The 20,811-nt window shown below is 40.2% G+C and overlaps 1 protein-coding gene across 1 annotated transcript in view; it reads left to right on the forward strand.

Moving 5' to 3' along the window:
• The window catches only part of FHIP1A (FHF complex subunit HOOK interacting protein 1A), a 221,794-nt gene that overhangs the window by 150,055 nt on the left and 50,928 nt on the right, over window positions 1–20,811 (forward strand). The window contains exons 5-6 of the mRNA XM_058550191.1: window positions 4,881–5,039; window positions 6,834–6,920. Coding sequence (XP_058406174.1) covers window positions 4,881–5,039; window positions 6,834–6,920 — 246 coding nt within the window. The remainder of the gene's footprint in view (window positions 1–4,880; window positions 5,040–6,833; window positions 6,921–20,811) is intronic.

Genomic DNA, 20,811 nt, shown 5'->3' on the forward strand with positions numbered 1-20,811 from the left:
TTCGGATCCCGGCGCGCACTGACGCACCGCTTGTCCAGCCATGCTGTGGCGATGTCCCATATAGAGTGGAGGAAGATGGGCACGGATGTTAGCCCAGGGCCAGTCTTCCTTAGCAAAAAAAAGAGGAGGATTGGCATCGGATGTTAGCTCAGGGCTGGTCTTCCTCACAAAAAATAAAAATAAATAAAAAAAATAGAAACGTGTTTTAAAACTGTACAATTCATTAAAATTGGAGGAAAAACAATGTCTCCAGCTGATCTTATTTGCTAGAATGGCACACAGAGCTTCGTTGTGTTAAGTTGCCCCTCAGGATAGATCCCATAATCTCATTTGTATCCAGTTTTCTATAATTACATCTGCCAACATAATTAAAAAAAAAAGTCCTCTTTACGTTGAAGATAAAAGCATACTCTGTTAACCATCCAGCTAAGGACCACAATTGACAAAAAGCTTTCTCTAATTAGTATGATTGTCAAAGTGTGTTAGCATCAGGCTTTGGGAAGAGTAATGACTGTTTCAGGAAAATGGACCACTTTTGGAAACTTTTGTTGTTGTAGTTGATAGGAAGAGCTTGCTGGTTCTGCTGCCTCTTATCTCAAGATGTGCTTTCCCAAGAAAAGGAGGAGAATGAGAATAGTCTAGGGAATAATTTAGTGCCAACGAATGATTGGGGACTATATATGACCCTATTGCTTCTTTTGATTTTTTTTAACCAAATATTAATGATTACACCCTTGCCATTCGTTGCATATTGGCAAAAGTAGAAAACAGCTTGTACATAAATCAAGAAATGCAAATTGAAATAAGCAACCTTTAGGTACACAGCCGCAGATAGAAAGTTATTTATCCCATATCCAAAATTTATGAGGCTTTTTATTTTGCCAAGTTGTATCAAATGGTCCCCACCAGCTGTTTTGCTGCTAGCTTCAGACTAAAGCCATCTGCTAAAAATCTTTTTGCTTTTGCTAAAATTAACCAGGTACCATTAGATGTTTAAAGTTAAAGATGTGCCTTCCCTGGCTTGTTTGGTCTCTCTGCATGTCATCTTTCTTCCCTCCATTGGAAACATTACTATGTGTAAAACACAATGCTCATCTTTTTATGTGCATTAGTTTCTTTAATTCTTCCAACAACTCAGTGAAGAAACTGAACCTTAGAGGACTTTAATAACTGCCTGTAAATGGCAGAGTCTGGTTCAAAACAGTGTTAGTCTAATACTAAAATCCGTGGTCTCAATAACTACCATGCTGTTCTGCTGTCAGGAAAATGGTTTGCTTTTTTAATGTCTATTCTTATCCTTACGGTTTTATCCTTATGGTGATTTCTTTTAAGGAGACTCTTGAGAGATGATAAATTAAAAATACTGGGTTAATACATAATGTGTTGGGAATAAATATAATGTTTTACAATTACTTTTTTGTGGTCAGGATCAATAAAAGGCTAAAATAATGGATGGGCATTTTATTTTTAATTAGCCGTTGAATGTCTACATATTTTTTTAATTTTTAAGTTCAAAATGAAATTTGAAAGTAAATAGATTGTGCCATTAAACTCTGAAGAATTATCTACAAACCTGTTGTTGCCTCTCCTTTTCCTTGTCCTGTTCCCACAGCACCCTCTGTATCCCTTTGTATAGCAGTCATCTTACTTTCATTTATTAGTTTATCGTCTGCCTTCCCTATCTTACCTGGTCTGACTTGTTCACTGCTATTTCCCCAGAACCAGCCTTACATAGTGCCTGGCCCACAGTCGGTGTTCTAGAAATATACATGGATTGGGTGAATGAATCTGAACTCTGAGTAAAGTCTTGGAAAGGTGGATATAAATATTTAGCAGTAAAGATTTGGAGTCTTGTTCTTAAGAGTATGTAATACTCTTTGTTCTGCAGGATATTTTCTTCCATGTCTCTTTGCCACTCTGAAGAAGATAGCAAAGACATTCTCTAGCTCCACTTCTAAGGGCAGGAACACGGCAGGACTCCATGTCCAGCTGTCACACTGCACTGTGCTTCCGTACAGGCAGGCTTCTCTTCACATCTCAGCCATGCCCTTTTCAGAATACTCTTTTAAAAAAGTGCATATTAGGTATGTGTTGTTTTTAATTACTGTCACTGATGTATGTAATTTGAAAATTAATGTTGCTGTAATTATATTGATATACTGAATAGTTATTCCCAGCTTTTTAGTCAGACAAATTAAGCCTGTCTTTATGAATTCATCTTCAAAGCCTCAAAGTGGTTAAGGCATCAGGAGTATGCAGAATTAAAGCCTTTGTTCTGCGGTTAATTTAGCATGAGTTAGCAAATGTAATTGATTTTAAAAATGTGGCATCAAGATTGGATTTCTCTTCAAGGAGAACTTTTGGAATCTGTTCTTTCTTGCCAGAGGTTTCTAATTTATAACAGGCAACTCACCCGGGTCACATTCAAAACTGGAATTAAAGTGATTTGTTTGGGGATGTTGACAGGGAGTTAAATACTTTAAATAGAGGACATTCTCCTTCAGGACCATAGATGCCCTGATTCTTAAAAAGAGATAAATGCACTATCTTGCTTATTGTTGTGTTTTCTGTACTTAACCTAGTACCTGGCCTGAAAGATGCACAGTAACTTTTTTGTTTAATGGTAAGGGAATGAATGAGTGAATAAAGGTCACTAGGAAACAGAACAGAGAAATGTATATAATCTTTTGATTTCTCCAATATTGAAATGATTCATCTGTTTCTCTCACTGCCCTTTATACTCCGTTGTGTGCTCCTATTCCATCATACCACCCGCCCCCACTCCCTCCCATGGCGTCATCTGGTTACTCTGTGCTAAGACCTCCAGGTTCTCAATCTCTAGGCCTGTACTCTATTGTTGAGCTGGATGTGTTACTCATGGGAAGTACTGCTAGCATCTGTTACTAAACATACCTGACTAGACAAATCATCCACACCTCCAGTGTGGACTGGAGTGAACAAATCAGACCAGGTGAGATGGAGAAGACAGCCAATAAAATAATAAATCCAAGAAAAACAATTGCTACGCAAAGGGATACAAAGAGTGCTGTGGGAACAGAACAAGGGAAAAGGAGAGGCAACAATGACTTGGTAGATTTTTTTCCAAGTTCAACATACCTGAATCCACACCTCCTTCTGACTTTCTGTTTTTGATGCTGGGCACTAGGGATTATTTTTTCATATCTCATCTGTCTAAACCTCCCTTCCCTTGGTCTGTATGGCTTGAGGTACCATCTACATTTGGATGGCTCCAGATCTCCATCTCTAGTCTAGATCCCTCTCCTAAGCATCAGACCCACACGTCTGTCCATGGGGCTCTCCATTGGGATGTCCCTTAAGCTCTTTGTCCTGGCCTACAGAACCCTGTAGGGTCTGACTCTTGCTTACCTTGCTAGCCTCTTTCCACTTCTAATTCTACACTCCAATAATACTGCACTTCTCTTAGTTCCTAGAAGGTGCCATCTTTTCTTTCTCCTTTGAGCTTTTTTTGTACATCCTCTGCTTGGTATAGTCTTCCTTCCAATGCTCTTTTTTTTTGGCTAACTTCTGTTTATTCTTCAGCATCTTGGACATCACTTCTTCTGAGAACATTTCTGCTCTCAACCCCCCAAGTCTGGGTTAAGGGCCTTTTGTATATTCACAGCACCACATATTTTCTTTTATGTATTCTGAACATTTATTACACTATTGTAATTGTCTGTTCGTGTCTTATTAGACTTGGGGATCAGTGAATACTGCACCATTTCTTTTCTGGGCGTAACTCAGGACTGAATATGTTTCCTCGAATGTTTCGATCCCATTTTAATGTCTCATAACCTCAGAGTTTACCCTAGAGCAATGGCCTCTTATAGATAACTTCCTTGTTTCCATTCTGTGCCATTCCTGTCCATCCTTTGCACATCTGCCAGATCAGGATCTCTAAGCTGCTGTTTGGCTAGCATCACTTCTCAGTTGGGAGGTCTCCAGTACTGTGGAATTCATTGTTTTCCTTGGCCTTATACTCCGCAAGATAAAATCAACAGGCACTCAGCAGAAGTGTGTTCCTTTCCTGCATTTCTATCTCTATTAAAGGTATCACCATTTTCTTAGTGACCGAGCTGGATAACTTGACAGTTTTGAGTTCTCACTCACTCTCTCTTACTAAGCCCAAATGGTGTCAGTTTCATTTTAGGAGCAGAGCACTGAGGGAGGAAGTAAACCCCATGAGCTTTGGATTAATACTGGATTGAGAGATGTCATAGTTAGGTCACCCTCACGTCTACCTTACATGTGATATTCAAATTTATTTCTTCCTCTCTTTTCAGTTCAGACCAACTTTAGCTCTGTTTGAACTATTGTCGTCACATCTAACTGACCCATGACCCCCAGTTCTTTCTTCTTGGTATGATTTGTGAAGATCTGATTAAAGTGCTTTCTAAACTTGCATGTATTCAGGGCTTCCTCCCGTAGACTGGGGTGTGTGCCTTCTCTGTATTTGCACTCAACTTATTGTTCTATAGCATATTGTTTATGAGTTTGCCCCCCTCCTGAATACCTTGGGGGCAGGAATCATATTTTCTTCATCTTTGCCTGTGTCTCCCTCACTCTTTACACCAGCAGCCCGGCATATGCCTGACACATAAGAGATAAGCAACCCGTATCAACTGTGTAGGTATTAGCCAAATACCTCTGGTGCTGCTGTGCCCTCTGCTGGAGTTGTCCTTCCCTGCTGCCTCCACCTGTTGAATCCTTCCTAGCTAGCTGATATCCTCTAATCCTTTAATATCTTGCTACTGAAAGTGCAGTCTTTGGACCAGTGGCATTGGCATCACCGGGGAATTGTTTGTTGCGGGTTAAGAACTTTGGAAGAGAGTTTATTGCATTTTCATTTCTGAACGCAGGTACTTGCAACTGGGCTCAGTGGCCTCTACTCGTCTCTGCCTACAAAGCTAGAAGAGAAAGGTGAGGAATGGCACTGCCTTCTGAAAGATGACTGGCTCCTCCTCCCTTCCCTCGTCCAGTTCATGAACTCGCTGGAGTTTTGCAATGCTGTCATACAGGTACCAGAGCACAACAAAGGAACCCTTTGTTATGGTCCATTCAGAATACAACCGTTGTAAAGGATTAGTTTATAAACGTTTGCTTTTTTAATTGTAATAAATGTTTATGGAATATCGATGCTTTACTTTTTAAAGTATACTGAATGTCCTTGAAGAGTAAAAATGTTGGTTTATAGGTTTCTGGGAAGTTTTAATTGAGAAAAAAATGAGTAGATTTTCTTTATCTTCCTGATAAAAAGTGTTAATTCTGTTTTGATTATCCACTTAACCATCAAAAATAAGTTCAATGCCTGACTCATTAAATAGATATTTTTAGGCTTCTAAGTACTCCAAATTATACCACTTTTACTTCAAGGTCTTTTTGGGAGTCTACCAAGGAAAACACTTTATTTTGCTTAATGGTGCATATTACATGAAGAATATTGTTATCCCAATTGAATTTAGAAGAAGTTAAGCATCTTCTTAGCAACACAAATTAAATTTGCTTTGAAATTGGCCTGCTTCGGGGAAAAAAACAGCCTCTGAACTCTAGTATATTTGGCTTCTTGATTAGATTTTTACCTTCAGATTTCTTGTTACTGTTTTCAATAAAAATCAGATTTTATATATATTTAAGGATGTAGTAGGCTTTCAGCAAAAAATGTTTTATTTCTGTACAGCATGAATATTACCTTAATATTGGCTGTATTAAGAAATCAAATTTTCTTTATGGTGATTTAAGTTGAAAAATGTTAGTTATAATCTGTTTATCTACCAAATAAAGAAATAGCTTCTGGAAGAAAATGCAAGTAAATTACTTTAGTTCCCATCTCATTTTTATTGCTAAGTCAAAAAAAGTTTTATTTATATATAAGATAAATGGATTACATCTTAAGTTATTTTTTCCTTTAATATTACAGTCTATCAACATTTTCTTGCAGAAATGTGTGGAAATAAAAAAGATGAAACTATTAGCTCCTCCCCAAATGTTCAGAGAGAGACAGATGATCAGTAATTTAAAGAAGTAGCCTCACTTCCCTAGAAATTGCTTTTTACTTTATTGTTTGATTTTATTATCTGTTTTTTTTTTTCTTTTAAGAAAGGGAAGTAAAGCTAACAGGCATGGTTAGGAACACAGGAATGTTATATTTCATGCTATGTTTTTTATATAGTTAGATTACTAAGATTTTCTTTTTGTTTGGAGATATTACTGAAAAGATTACTTACAAAAGATATTAGTGAAGGATTATCCATGCTAAATATATTTAAAAGACAAAATATAGGGAATATTGTACCTCTGATAATGTTTTTTGCTTTTGAAGAGTATCTGTTTTTTATGAAAAGATTTTCTAAATGCCTTCCTCCCCAATATAAATAGTTATCAGAAAATGCATCTTCATAATGAGAAAATTCTTTCTGCTGGCAACGTAATATATTTAATTGTCCATTTTGACAGTTATATCCTTTTTTTTTTTAAATTAGTCATAAGTTAAGATGGGACATAGATGAAGTTATAGGGCAAAAATTATATTTTCAAGTTTGCTAATTTTAATTCATGAGTCGTTCTATATTCAGTCTATTTATTGTCTGTTTCTTCAAATAGAACCGTAAAATTACCAGTTTTTGTTTATACTGGAATAAACCATCTGAAAAAATTACGTGGTGCTTTGAAGCCTGAATTATTCTTTAACCGTGGAATAAATGGCCAAAAATTTGGATTTCCTTTTTGAATTCAGGATATACAGAAATGTTTGATCTTAAGAAAACCTAAAGATTGAACTCTGTCTTTTTCATCACTACCTGTTATTCTCTTAGGTGGCTCACCCCTTGATTCGTAACCAGCTTGTCAGTTACATTTACAATGGATTCCTGGTGCCAGTCTTGGCTCCTGCTCTCCATAAGGTCAGTGATTGGCTGATATAATTTTTTGTCTGTTTGTGTTACAACTGATGGAAACTGAGGAAGGTGAACTTAGTATAATTCAGTTAATGGTGAGTTTATCTTTCTTCTCATTCTATTCATATTTTTTAGCAATATCAAACACAGGTCTTAACAATGGTGACAGCTTAAGTTTGGTGGCATCCATTTGGTGTCATAGAATATGGCATTGTGAATGTCATGTAAGATAGTCTAAATGAGGATTGGCAAATAGACTCTGACTCTTGTGCCTACTTTAGTTCATGGGTAGTGGCTACTTGGAACTCTCTGTTAAGCTGTCCTCTGAGGCCAAGTCTGTCACAGACAATGCAAGGTTTACTGTGGGCGTGGAGAGGGCAGTGATAGCACAAGTGTCATGGATTTGCCATCTCCTTAATGGGACATAACTTTTTATTATAACAATTTTGTGACAGCAAAAATTAAAGTGCAGTCAAATTAAGGTCCCACCAAAGGTTGGCTGTCTCATCAGCACCACTCTGAATTCCTTATGACGCTCTCATTTTGTATAATAAATCAACTAATATCTTTTACATTGTGAGCTGTCAGGAGACACCCATGGACCCACAATTCTAATGTTAAGGACTTTTTTCTTCAGCAAATAAAGAGACGTATACAGTATTTAGTTCTGATGATCTTTGTCAAGTTATTGGAGTTGCCAGCCCTGGTAGAAGAGAAGAAAGGAACAACTTTTTACATGTCTTTTGATGGAAGGCACACCTTTCTACATCTGGAAGTTCTGTTTCTGTGGGCTTTCATTTTACAGAATCCAAGAATACCTGATTATGGCAACATTGAAGCCTGGCTGTACATGATGATGGGGTTTCTAGTTTAGAGCAGCAGGTCTTGATGGAAGATGTCCATCTCTTAGCATTTAGTAACTTTTGAGCATAGTGGCAGTATTTTCCAAAACCACAGGGTACTTAGTCTGACTAGGATTTTTGTGTTACTTCTAGGTTCAAGGGGTAATTTTCGATGTGGTTTAAACATCAGTATTTTGAGATTTCCAGGTTATTTTAAGAGTTTATGGGCATAAAGGGACCAAGTCTTTAAAATTGTCTGTCTTGGAAAATATAGAACATGTCTTTGGGAAATACAAACCTAGTATTTGTTTCCAGGTTGTCCTTCTATTAGTATCTTGCTTTCTGGAGGTGAGGTGGATGTCTTGTATTGAAGGTCTCTAAGCCTCTGCATGGAGAAATCTTCCTCTGTGGAGGAATACAACAGCGCTATTGAAATTCTTTGGCAGTAATTATCTATCCATTTACTCTCTCACACATTTAGGCTTTCTTCCTCATTTATTCCCATGCTTTTCCTCATTGATCAATTGATATAAAATAATTTCCCAAGTCATTATTGTCATAGTGATAGTTATTATGTGTTCAGGATATTTTGTTATTATAATTGGCATGCTTTAATGTTACAAATATTAATGATAACTCTGTTCGTAATTGAGGATGAGATCTACCTCAGAGAGCTATTATGAGGTTCTCACTGGTCACTCTGTACTTCTCCTTCATGGCGCTTACCTCAAGTAGAATAAAATCATTAAATATGTTTAATGTCTGTTTCCACAATGGCATGCCTGCTTCTTGGGGCTAGGGTTCACACCTATTTTGTTCACTGGGGTACCTCTGGGGCCAAGCGCAGTACCTTAGACTTAGGAGGTTGAATAACAGTACACAAAGGGAATGATGTTTGTTAAAGTACCAAGCAGAGTGCTGGTGCTTACTGTATTCCCAGACAGTGGTTCATAGAGAATAGTAATATCACTTTACATATATTAACTGATGTTGTTCTCAATTATGCCCATAATTAAAACATGAGATTTGAAAAATCACAAAGTTATTAATACATGATTATTGTGGAAAAAAATATAGTCAACACTGAATATATCAAGTGCAAAGTGAGCGTTATTATATTAGATTTGAATTTCCAATCCCTAATTGTGATTCCTTAACTTTTATCCATGCCAGACCATTTGTCCCAGGGTTATTTAGCGACTAGGGAGAATATTTCCTCAATTTATTTTTCTCCCTGCTTTCCATCGTTTTTTGTTTGTTTGTGTTTTTTATCAGTTAGAATTAAAAGGTTTAGGAAGGGGGAAGGTGAGTAGTCTTTTGGCTCTTGGCTCCCTAAGTGGTTGATGAAGGAAGGAGCCTTCCCTGAGTAGTAGGACAGGTGCTCAGGGGCAGATGAGGAAAGAGGTCCAGAATTGGGTGTTTCTTGAGGAGTTCCAATCCTCTGAGGAGCAGTTGCATCCTTTATTCTGTGTCCTCTCCTTTGATATGGGAAAGGATACTTGGAAGTCTCAGGTCTACCATAGGGGCTCCTGTCTGTGTTTTTCATATTCTGTGTCTCTTGCCTTGACAGAGGAGGCTTATTTAGTATCCTAAATAAATTTCTTTTGTGCACCATCTCAGCCCCCAATTTCTACATAATATTTTAGTTACCTGCCATCAATGTGGGCAGTTTGCTGAGATGAACTTATTCTCTCTGTCTCATAAATAATATAAATAAATTTCTACTTAAAAAATTTTCCTACATCATAATCAATACTCATAAACAATATTTCCAAAGCATTTCTAAACCAGAGATGAAGTCATTACAAAGGGTTGTGAGTAATAAAAGGTGGGGAGTGTGGGTACCTGACAAGTGAAGATAGTCTCCACCTTTCTTCTCCCTAGTCTGTATATGTATAATATAATGCTGCCTTTGCAAGTTGTTCTGCTCTATGCTATGCTCTATGCTTCATCCAACACTGTGGGATGGCCATTTATTCTTTTGTATTAGTTCAAAGGAGTGTCTGTTTTTTTTTTAAAAGGCTGCCTAGTTTTCTGTAGTGTGGATATATAGGTCCATGGTCCCTTATCCACAACTCAAAAGTCAAAAAGCTCTGAAAACTGAATTTTTTCTATAATTCATATGGCGGCACGGCCTAACCTTTGCTGAACTCATTTGGTGGCAAACCCATACCTGAACTGTCTTGAAGCTACTTGTTTTTATCCCACTTGTGTTAATATCTGTATGTTTTGTGGAAGAAATTTTAATGTATTTGATTATAGGGTGCTGCCCCAGACCTGCTGGGAAATGATACTATATTAATATAGGTCATTTAGGAATTAGGTCTAGCCGTAGATATGGACATCACATTGTACAAAACTGGTTAATTCTGACTTTAGATTAATAGGACAGCCCTCACTCAATAAGAGCTAGTTCTGTTGTCTCTGTATGTTTAATTTATCAAAGCTAAATTTTCAAGGCTGAATAGTCATTGTATGGTTGTATTAGTCTGGGTTCTCAGAGAAGCGGACGCAGAGATAGGTTTAAATGTGCAAGGAATTTATTAGGGCAAATGCTTGTGAGAGAAAATAAGGAGCAGAGTGGGGAAGATGGGAGGGTTGTCAGACTGCAATGCAAATTTGACCCAAGTGAAGGAGAGAGGGACGGGTTGGCTGGGAGTGTCCTAGACTGCTGTGCAGTCTAAGAAAGGCCATCAGAGGATGCCTGTGTCTCCCAGGAATGGGTCTGCCTTAGTATCCTTGCTGCATTCAGTCATTGGCTGGGAGCAGCCTCTGGGAGGCGTGGCAAGGATTCAAGTGTAGCAGCAGGGGCTCTCGGTCAATTACATTCCCTGTAGTTGGAAGTCTAAGAGGTGCTTTCTACGGTTCCACATGGTTGACTGATTTCCATGGTATTCCTGGCTGTAGATGTAATAAAGATGGACATATATATTTGCTTAATTTATAGACCTCCTTCCTTGTGTGCAGAATATTCAGGAGTTCACATGGTTCCCTCATGCATGGGGTCGTTTTGGTCAAGATTAGCTTGACAAAGGAACTTATTGTATCAGTCACTGTGATTATACTACAGTTACAAACAACACCAAAATCTCAGAGGCTGAAACAACAAATGTTTAGTTTTTGTTCACACTGCGTGTCCATCTTGGGGTGTGGGATGAGCAGTTTGTAGGTAGCTTTTCTCCATGTTATCTTCACTCAGGGACCCAAGTTAATAGAATCTTCTCCATCAGCAACTGATATCACTGGTCATAATGTCAGAGGGAAGGGAACATGGTGAATGGCCCACTGGGCCTTGAAGCTCTTGTCTGGAAGTGACACATGTCATTTCTGTTCACATTTCATTGTCTAAAGCAAGGCAAGTCACCAGGGCATGTCTGACCTTAGAGGGAAGTACAGTTCTACCATTTCCCCAGAAGAAGAGAAGTCTAGAATGTGATTACCAGCCCTAATCACTGTCATACATATTTTGTCAGTCAGGGCCCCAGAAGGAACTGATGGTACTCAAATTGGGTAGTGAGGGGACCAGTTACAAGAGTATGGTGTTTCAATGATTATTGTTGTGTAATAAACTACTCCTAACTTAGTGACTTAACCATTTATTATTGGTATAAAGCGTGACTCTCTGATGCAGGAATTCAGGCAGGGCCCAGTGGGGTTGGCTCATCTCTGCTCTATGATGTCTAGGACCTCAGCTGGGATGAGTACAATGAGTAGGGCCCGAATATCTTGGAGCTGGTTGGATTGATGGATCTGTCTATCTGTCTCTCTCCCTCTCTCTCTCTCCTTCCCTCCCTCTCTCTTTCTTTTCTTCCACACAGCCTCTCCACAGGGCTACCTTGGTCTTTCTCATAACATGGCAGCCTCAGGTAGTTGGATTTCCTATATGTTGGTTGGGGGCTCCAAAAGACATAAAGTAGAAGTTGCTAGTCTGGAAACTGAAACAATGTCACTTCTACCATATTTTGTTGTTCATAATAGTCACAAAGCCCACCTTCTTTCAAGGGGAGAGGACATAGACCCCACTTCTTGATGGGAAGAGTGTCAAAGAATTTGTGGCCATATTCTGGGCATGGTTACCACTACTAGGACTGAATGTGTGTGTAAAGGGTTAAAAAGCTATATGGAGAGGGCCACCTGATGAGAACCATGAACGTCAGTCATGGGTCACAGCCAACCTGAGGCAACCCCTCAGAGAGGGAGTCAGGACAATAAATAGCCAAACTTCATTCTCCTTCCTTCCTCCAGTCTCCTGCTAGACTCCCATTGGGTGAACCCAAATGGAAACCAGATGGCAAGGGAACCTTGGAAAAAAGGGGGCCCATAGAGGTCAACTGGGGCTCAGAGGAGGATGGGAAAGATGGAGAGTAGATATAGAGGTACAAATGGAAGCCATCCAGCACACTTATTTACTTTGTATCAGCATTTTAGAGTGGTTAGCAGGTACAGATGGCACTTGTAGTTTTGGGTTTAGTGCTTAAGTAAATTGTGGCTTAAAATTTTCTAGAAACACATAAGAAAGTCCACTTTTTTTAGTTTATAGTTCTTGCCTAATTCTATATATTTATCCTTGTCCTCTGGAAGCTAAAATCATAGTTAGACTTCAATGTGACAGGCAGATACACTAACAACATACTAGATATAAATAAACAACAAAGAAATATCTAAAGCACTGGTAACCATCACCAAGTCAGGCTTATCATTACATGGATTCACACCCAGGCAGGGTGTGCAGTGGAAGAGTGCTATGCCATGAGTCAGAAGATCTGAGTTCTAGTCCTGGCTCTTATATTTACTGCTGTGAGGGGCCGGCTGCGTGGCATGTAGCGGTTAAGTGCGTGTGCTCCGCTGCTGGCGGCCTGGGTTTGGATCCCTGGCGTGCACTGACGCACCGCTTGTCAAGCCATGCTGTGGCGGTGTCCCATATAAAGTGGAGGAAGACAGGCACAGATGTTAGCCCAGGGCCAGTCTTCCTCACAAGAAAAAGAGGAGGATTGGCATGGATGTTAGCTCAGGGCTGATCTTCCTCACAAAAACAAACAAATAAACAAACAAAAACAATTACTGCTGTGTGACCTTATGCAAAGCTTTTAACCTCTCTGAGTCTCAGTTTTCTCAGCTGTACAATGGGGATAGTAATACTCCTCTTTCCTCCTTATGGGGAATGAAGATCAAACATGAGATAGGCCGGCCCCGTGGCTTAGTGGTTAAGTGTGCGCTCTGCTACTGGGGGCCCGGGTTCGGATCCCAGGCGCGCAGCAACGCACCGCTTCTCCGGCCATGCTGAGGCTGCGTCCCCCATGTGGCAACTAGAAGGATGTGCAACTATGACATACAACTATCTACTGGGGCTTTGGGGGGAAAAAAAAAGGAGGAGGATTGGCAATAGATGTTAGCTCAGAGCCGGTCTTCCTCAGCGAAAAAAAAGAGGAGGGTTAGCACAGATGTTAGCTCAGGGCTGATCTTCCTCACACACACACACACACACAAAAAAAAACCATGAGAGCATTCTGAAAATCATATACTGTTGTATGCAAAGGTGTTACCATAGTTGTTCCAGGACAAATTCTACCATCTCATATGCAGTAAAAGAATAGTATCGTTTGTTCAGAGATCATTTATTGAGTGTGCACCAGGTGCAAAGCTCTCTACCAGACCCAATGGGGAAATGAAGGTGACTGAAAAACCCTTCTGTCTCCATGGAGTTTATAATCTGGTGCCCAGGAGAATGACGTGTTGACCACAAACTTAAAGCAAGATGGACTAAAATAAGAGCAGTGACAGAGAAAGAAGCCAGGGCAGGTGGGGGAGGGGTGTGAGGCCGACACAGGAGTGAGTAGTTAGGGAGAGAGTGACATGGTACTGAACCTTGAAGGTGAGCAGGTGGGGAAGGATGGTCAGGGAGAGAGAGCTCCAGCAGGAGCCAAGGCATGGAGGAGTGCATTTGAGCACTGTGGTGTGCACAGGAGGTCAGGGAGGAGGAGGACTGAGAGAAGACCCTAATTTGAGGCAGGTGAGCATTTACATGCGTGGCGAGCAGTTGCAGTGCAGAGAGGGGTCAGATGATAAGGGGCTCAGGGACAGTTTGGTGATGACAAAGTACAGCAGCCAGTGTGGACAGGCATTTGGGGAAGTGTGGTGGTGAACGAAGAATAAACGGAAAGGAGGGGGTTCGAGAGAAGGGAAGGATTGGGGGGAAGGGGCTGGAGAAACTAGAGAGACAGGAAGTAAAGATTCCAAAGAGAAGGTATTATCCCGCTCACCAACCGTAAAACCCTTCCGAACTACCTGAAAGAGAGACTGCTTCTCCCTTATGTACAACTGCCAGCTTTTCCCTCCACCACATCATTAAATGCACTTAAATGTTTGTTTAAAAATATTGAGATTTTAAAGAATCGCTTTAGTAACAAACCTGAGGCTTCTGACTCAGAGACCTGAGTTGCCTCCTTTCTCCTTTAACATCCACACTCCAAACTCTGCTAGTTCTCCTTTAGGGTCTGTCTGCTCCACTGACTTAACTTTCTCCTTTCTTTCGCGGAATGTGGGTATGCCCAGGGTTTGGTCTTCTGCGGGTCAACCCCTGTGATCAGCTATCAGCTCTACACAGATGGCCTGAGTATTCAACCAACAGTTGGATCTCTCTGCCTGAATGACCTGCTGTGCCCCTCAACTTAGAATATCAAAAGCCAAACTCATAAAATCTTTCTCCCCAGGCCGCCTGAGCTCATCCTCTGCAACCTCCTCTGTGTGAATAATACTGTTTTTCCTAGTTACCTGGTCTAAACGCCTTGATTATTTTTGAATCTTTTCTCTTACCCTCCCCATTTCTGGTGCCAAGCTTTTTTCATAAAGTTCTTTAGTCTAATCCTTTTTGTATCTTCTCCCAGCAATGTCACTTGAGGTCATCATCTCCACACACCTTGACCAGGGTTAGTTTTTGCTCATGGGTCTCATTGCTGCAACTTCTTTCTTCAGATTGTCTCACACATAACTACTGGGTTAAGTTTCCTAAAGATGTCTTGGAATACATCACCCTTCCTCTAAAACCTGGCTCTGTTTCCTGCGGTCTCCCAGTCTGCACTATGCTCCAGGCATCTTCATTCTTGCTTCGGGGCCTCTCCTCTACTTAGTCTATTTCCCTTGCTTGGAATGCTCTCTGCCTTCCTCTTCTCTTGTCAAGTCTTACTCTCTCCTCAAGGACCAGCTTAAATCCCATTCCCTCCTGCAGCTTTCTCTGACGTTGGGGGTTCTAGGCATCTCTTTTCTAGAATTTGTAGCTTAGTGTCTGTGTCAGTCATTTAGCACTGAGCATATGCTCTTTTCTGTTGTTTGGCGTGTTCTTGCTATTTGACTGTGTTTCCCCATCTCTATCCTGAAACCCCTGGAAGAGTCTATATCTGCAGTTCCCAAACAGTGTGCCAAGGAGCACTGGAGATTCTCAGTAAATTCACAGGGGAGCTGCAAGATACTTTAAATTTATGAAGGAAATACGGTGACATCTGTCGGTCAGCACATGATTTAGTAGCTCGAAATAGTTCAGTTGCAGCATTAAATTGTATACATTCCTTTCAATATGATCAGACCTTTGCACAGCTGAGTTTTTCTTGGGTATTGTGCTTTAAAGCAAGTATAACACGAAAATAAGTGTGGAACAGGGGATGAGGTTGGCAGTGTCCAGTCTGATTCTGAGGTTTGAGTGCCCAACAGGAGTTAAGATGTTATGACTTAACTACATGTTGTTGTTTGGACTTAAATACAGTCATTCATTGCTTAATGATGGGGATATGTTCTGAGAAATGTGTCATCAGGCGATTTTGTCCTTGTGCAAACATCACAGGTTGTACTTACACAAACCTAGACGGTATAGCCTACTACACACCTAGGCTATAGGGTACTAATCTTATGGGACCACTTATTTATATGTGGTCTGTCGTTGATTTGAAACGTCGTTATGTGGCACATGACTGTACTTAATAAATGGGATGGTTGAGTATTTCTTTAGGCTTAGAGGTGCTGTGAAGAAATTACTGATATATACTGAAGGTGCCATGGACTGAGAATGTTTTAGAACCTCTGTTCTATATTGTATGGTTTTTTATGCCTCAAGAGCAGGGTTTGGCAGACTATGATCTGTGGGCCAAATCTGGCCTCTGGCCTGTATTTGTGTATCCTGAGAGTTTAGAGTGGTTTTTACATCCATCCACAGGTGAATAGATAAACGAAATATGGTATATACATACAATGGAATATTATTCAGCCTTAAAAAGGCAGGAAATTCTCATACATGCCACAACGTAGATGAACCTTGAGGACATTATACTTAGTGAAATAAGTGAGTCATAAAAAGATAAATGCTGTATGATTCCACATATATGAGGAACACTTAAAAATGGTTAGGATGGCAAATTTTATATTATGTGTATTTTACCACAATTAAAAAAAAAGAATGTTTTTTACATTTTTCAAAGATTGTTTTAAAAAAAGAGGAGTATACAACAGAGACTGGATGTGAGTCACATAGCCTAAAATATTTACTCTCTGGCTCTTGACAGAAAAAGTTTTCAGACCCCTACTCTACAAGGGGGTAGCCTGGTGTCCTGTATATTTCAGGTGATCAATAAATGTTTGAAGATGATGATAATAGTGGAAGAAAGTCCCCAGATAGAGAGAGATGGCCTGGTGAAAGGATTATCAAGATGCCCCCCTTCCTTTTCTTTTGAATGCAGTGATCAGGCTGAGGAGCAGCAGACAAAAACAGAAGTGAAGCACGCTGATTGGCTTTGTCACTAGCTTGGAAGGATCTTTGTCCAGGTGTGTTGTTTAGGGGTCCTAGGCTGGCGGGAGACCAGCCGACGGTTGGCAGTAGCAGCCAAAGATGGCTTCTGTGCTTGCCCTGGCTCTAGCGGGGTTAGAAAGAGGGGACCAACAGAGTTTTTGGTGAGGAGACAGTTGTGTAAATAGTGCCCTGGGCTCAGTCATATTATTTCTGTCACGTGTCTTGTGAGCTAGGTTGTTCTCCTGTTTTGCAGGTTATTTTGGCTCCTTTATTTGGAGACTGTTAGGAACTCAGGGCAGAAGTTTGGGGCTATCTGTAGTAGTTGGAGGCAGGGACCTTGAGGGGAGTGTGCGGAAGTAAGGGATAGATGGAAGGAAAAATAATTATACACCATCCTTTTCTGAAGACAGGTCACAGGTGTTAGCAGTAATAACTGTGACCTCAAAGAAAGCTTGTATCTTTGGTTTTTGCGAAGAGCAGCCAGCTGTGTTTCATTCAGCAAATTATTCCATGCAAGTGTCCTTGGAAAAACAGAAGCAAAAAACCTACCAGAAAAAACGATTTTTCCACCATCTCTTGTATGCTAAAACCTTGCTTGAACAATATACGCAGGTAGAATAATTTCAGCCATTTCCTTAAAGGCATGTGTGCTGGCTTCCTACAAGCCACTGTGGAGCCTATTTGTTTTACAATCTTGTCTTCCAAACACGCACATACATATTCATGATCTGTATCCTGTGAGCTCAATAATTCATGGCTTATTGATTTAGGTTGATGGATGGAAGTTTTTTGGGGACCAGAGAAGAAAAGATGGAAATTTTGAGAGGCTGGGAGCAGCCACGCATGTGAGTCATCTGCTTGCTATTAGTGTGTCTGTGGGTGGGGTGGGCTAGGACCCCTTTAGAGCCCAGTGGGGCTCTCATTAGCTAGGGATGTTTTTGACTTTTATGCCCAGTGAAACTAGTGACTGAAGATTTTAAGAGCAATTAAATATCATCTTCAAATTATCACCATTAGTAAATGTTAATGAGCTATAATTGGGTGCTGAGTTTGTGGGAGTATACACTGGCCTCTTATGTCATGCTCTTCTTAGTCTCTAGTGAGGAGTGGGCAGAGCAGCCTGTCACTTAACTATTAATTACCTTCATTTCTCCTGTCCATCCTTCTTCACTCATCTCTAGTTTAGGAGATGGTGGAGGGTCTCTGGGGTGACAAGAGAGTAGAGACAGATTTCCTACTCGCTCTTCTGGCAGGCTTCCTGTTGCATTTTTGGATGCCTAGCATGTCCATACTCTTGGTCACTCTGTTGTCATCTGCGTTACTTCCTGATGAAAAATGCTTTGAAGTTTTATGTCTGGTTCCAATAATGCTCTAAAATTTCATTGATCAGATCATTCCTTTCAGTAGGAAATTGGAAGAAAGAAGGAATCAAAAACATGGAATTAGGATGCCATCTTGGCCCTGGAATTTTGAGATTTTATTTTTCAGATTTGGTGGTTCTTTGCTAAACCTGTTATAGTTTCCCTTGAGTTATGGAGCTCCAGACTCGACTCCAGCTCTGGGGTGAACCATACTAAAACCTGTAGTGAGATAATGTTTTGGTCTCTCCATTTCATATTTCTGCTTAGGCATTTCAGCAATTTGCTTTTTAAAATCCTTTCTCTGCATTATTCACCCAAGGTGTCCAATCACTAAAGGCTCCTGAATGTTGTCCTGCTCTATTTTTGCTAGCTCCTTATTCCTCTTCCTGTAATGATGTTGAGCTATACTTGTTGATATGGAACTTTGTTTCGTACCATGCTTGGAGTAAACCAGTCACTTAAAATGATTTTGTCCTCCACTGCATAGGAAGCATACCTGTGTGCCTACCTGGGCCCACAAACTACTGGTCTAGGGTAAAGTGAAGAGGTCTTAAGGATGTCCTGGAGAAATGAGATCGTTCCTCTTAGAAGCTGCTGCTGCTGTCTCACAGCCTCTGAGGCAGGCTCCAGGGCAGGGAGATATTACCCTTCGGCTGTGGACGCTTGAGCTCAGCAGGAAAGCTTGATGCACCTGATGCCATCTCAAGCTTATATTCTAGTGTCGTGGTCCCTGTTCAATGCTGGAGATCCAGTTGTGACTCAGGAGCTGGGATGGCTCAAACAATCGTTCTCTCTCCTCAGTTGCCCTGGACTTAACCAGAAGAGTACCGTGGAAGCAGAGAGGCCAAATATAACGATTACTGTAGTCGTCAGCAGTGGCAGTTGAACGAGGTAATTAAAAGGCCCAGTCCTGTCGTGGGCCTGCAGCTATGTAACATGGATCGGCAGTAGCACTATTAAACTTGGATTGAAAAAATCATATTAAGGAGGCTAGCTCTCGACAGCCTTAATTAATAATTGCTCTATCCAATGAGAGTCAGCTACTTACAGACCTAGAAGATTTTAGTGACAGTTGTAAGAGGCTTTGACTTGGAAATACTTGATTTAGTAATTGAAAACTGAAAGTATGTGCCATCTACTACATTCATTTAATGCATTCTATTTGATTAATACAATTTGGGGAAGCAGTCTAGCTTAACATTTCAAAAAATGGGTTTTGAGTTTACAGAGACCTTAGTTTGAGTTCTGGCTCTTTGCTCCTTAACTAGCAATGTGACTGTGGCAAGTACCTTCATCTATGTATATATATTATCTATGGATAATAATACCTGCCTTATTGGGTTCTTGTGAAGAATAAATGAGATACTGCATTTAAAATGCTTATTGTCTCTGGAACTTAGTACTGAGTTCATATTACCTATTAACTTAACCAGCTGAATCTCTAAAATGAGACATCCTTCACATAACACTGGACAGTGAATTTTATATAATTTTTACCACTATAGTATTTTGATTTTAGATGATATGCTTATTGATCCTTAACACATTTTCACATTATCTCATGGATAGAATAACTTTGAATTTACTCTTCCCTATTTCTCTCAGAATGTGATGTCAATTCAGTTGTTCATAGAATTATTTTCCTGTTTATTCTAATTCTGAATTTCTGAATGTCAGAGGTTCTCAAACTTAAATGTGCAAAGACAATTACCTGGGAACTTCTAGCACGTAAACTCCTGAGAACCAGAGATTCTGCTTTAAGAGGTAGGGTTGAGGCCCAGGATTTGCCCTTTAGCCAGCACCCAGGTGCTCCAAAGACCGCACTTGGATGATCATACTGATATATGCCCTGCTGCTGGCACTTTGGCTGTTTATGCTCTTTCCTGCGACTGGGATTCAGAAGACATTGGTTCTAATTTTATGTGTGGTCTCAAGGGTCTTAACCCAGTTAAGGATCCAGTTTTTTCATCTGTAGTAATCCCTACCCTGTCAGCCCCCCAAGACTGTGGTGAACATCAGCTGTGGAGATAGATAACAGCGCTTTGGGAAGCTGTGGAGCCTTTTCCAAATGATCAAAGTATTAAAATGGGGATAAGGTCTGCCCTGCCTCCCTCTGGAGCTGTTTCAGCCATCAAAGCAGATAACATAGGTCAAAATAGTTTGCATAATTTAAGGACTTAGTAGTAGTAGTATCTAAAGGTGAGCAGTGAAAGGAGATTGCTGGGTTTTTAAGTATTGGATCTAAGAATGTGTTTCTGCCCCCTGATGTGTATAGTGTTTGTTTGAGGGGAATACCTCCCATTGTTCAGCATGCTGGACAAGTGTCATTATTTATTACTGTGAAAACAACTCTGCTGTCCTGTGTGATGCTATTAAGATATGTGGACAGTGATGTCAGTATCATAAAAACTCCTTGCAAATGGAAATGCTGTCAGCTTGGCAGTGGGAACACTGACTCCTCACCGATGTCATGTATATCAGAGTATTATAAGGCGTCATCATTCCTCTGCTGTCCCCGTCCTGCGAGATACCTTGGTGCTATGAGCAGAAGGGAAAACTAGTGCTCCCTGTAGTTGGAGGTTACACAATAAAGACGGGATCAGCAGATTTCCTTGACTGTAACCATTAGTACTTTTTTCACTTCCCATATTCTAGGTTATTAAGTATAAAGATGATGCACATAGTCGTTTAGGTCCATAGACAAATATACTTTTTCCTCCATCAATATATAGAAAAGAGAGTCCATTGTTCATCCTAGAGCTATCACTTGTGGACCAACTGTGGAAGATAACAAAATGTGTAGTATTGTGGAAAGCCTCTGAGAATATGGAAATAGATTATAATAGAAGCTATCGGAACATTCAGTTCTTTTTTTTCCTAAAGAAAACCTTGTAGTTACTATCTAAGGTCTTGTGCTAAGT

The sequence above is a fragment of the Diceros bicornis genome, chromosome 11, assembly GCF_020826845.1.
Source record: "Diceros bicornis minor isolate mBicDic1 chromosome 11, mDicBic1.mat.cur, whole genome shotgun sequence".
NCBI lineage: Eukaryota > Metazoa > Chordata > Mammalia > Perissodactyla > Rhinocerotidae > Diceros > Diceros bicornis.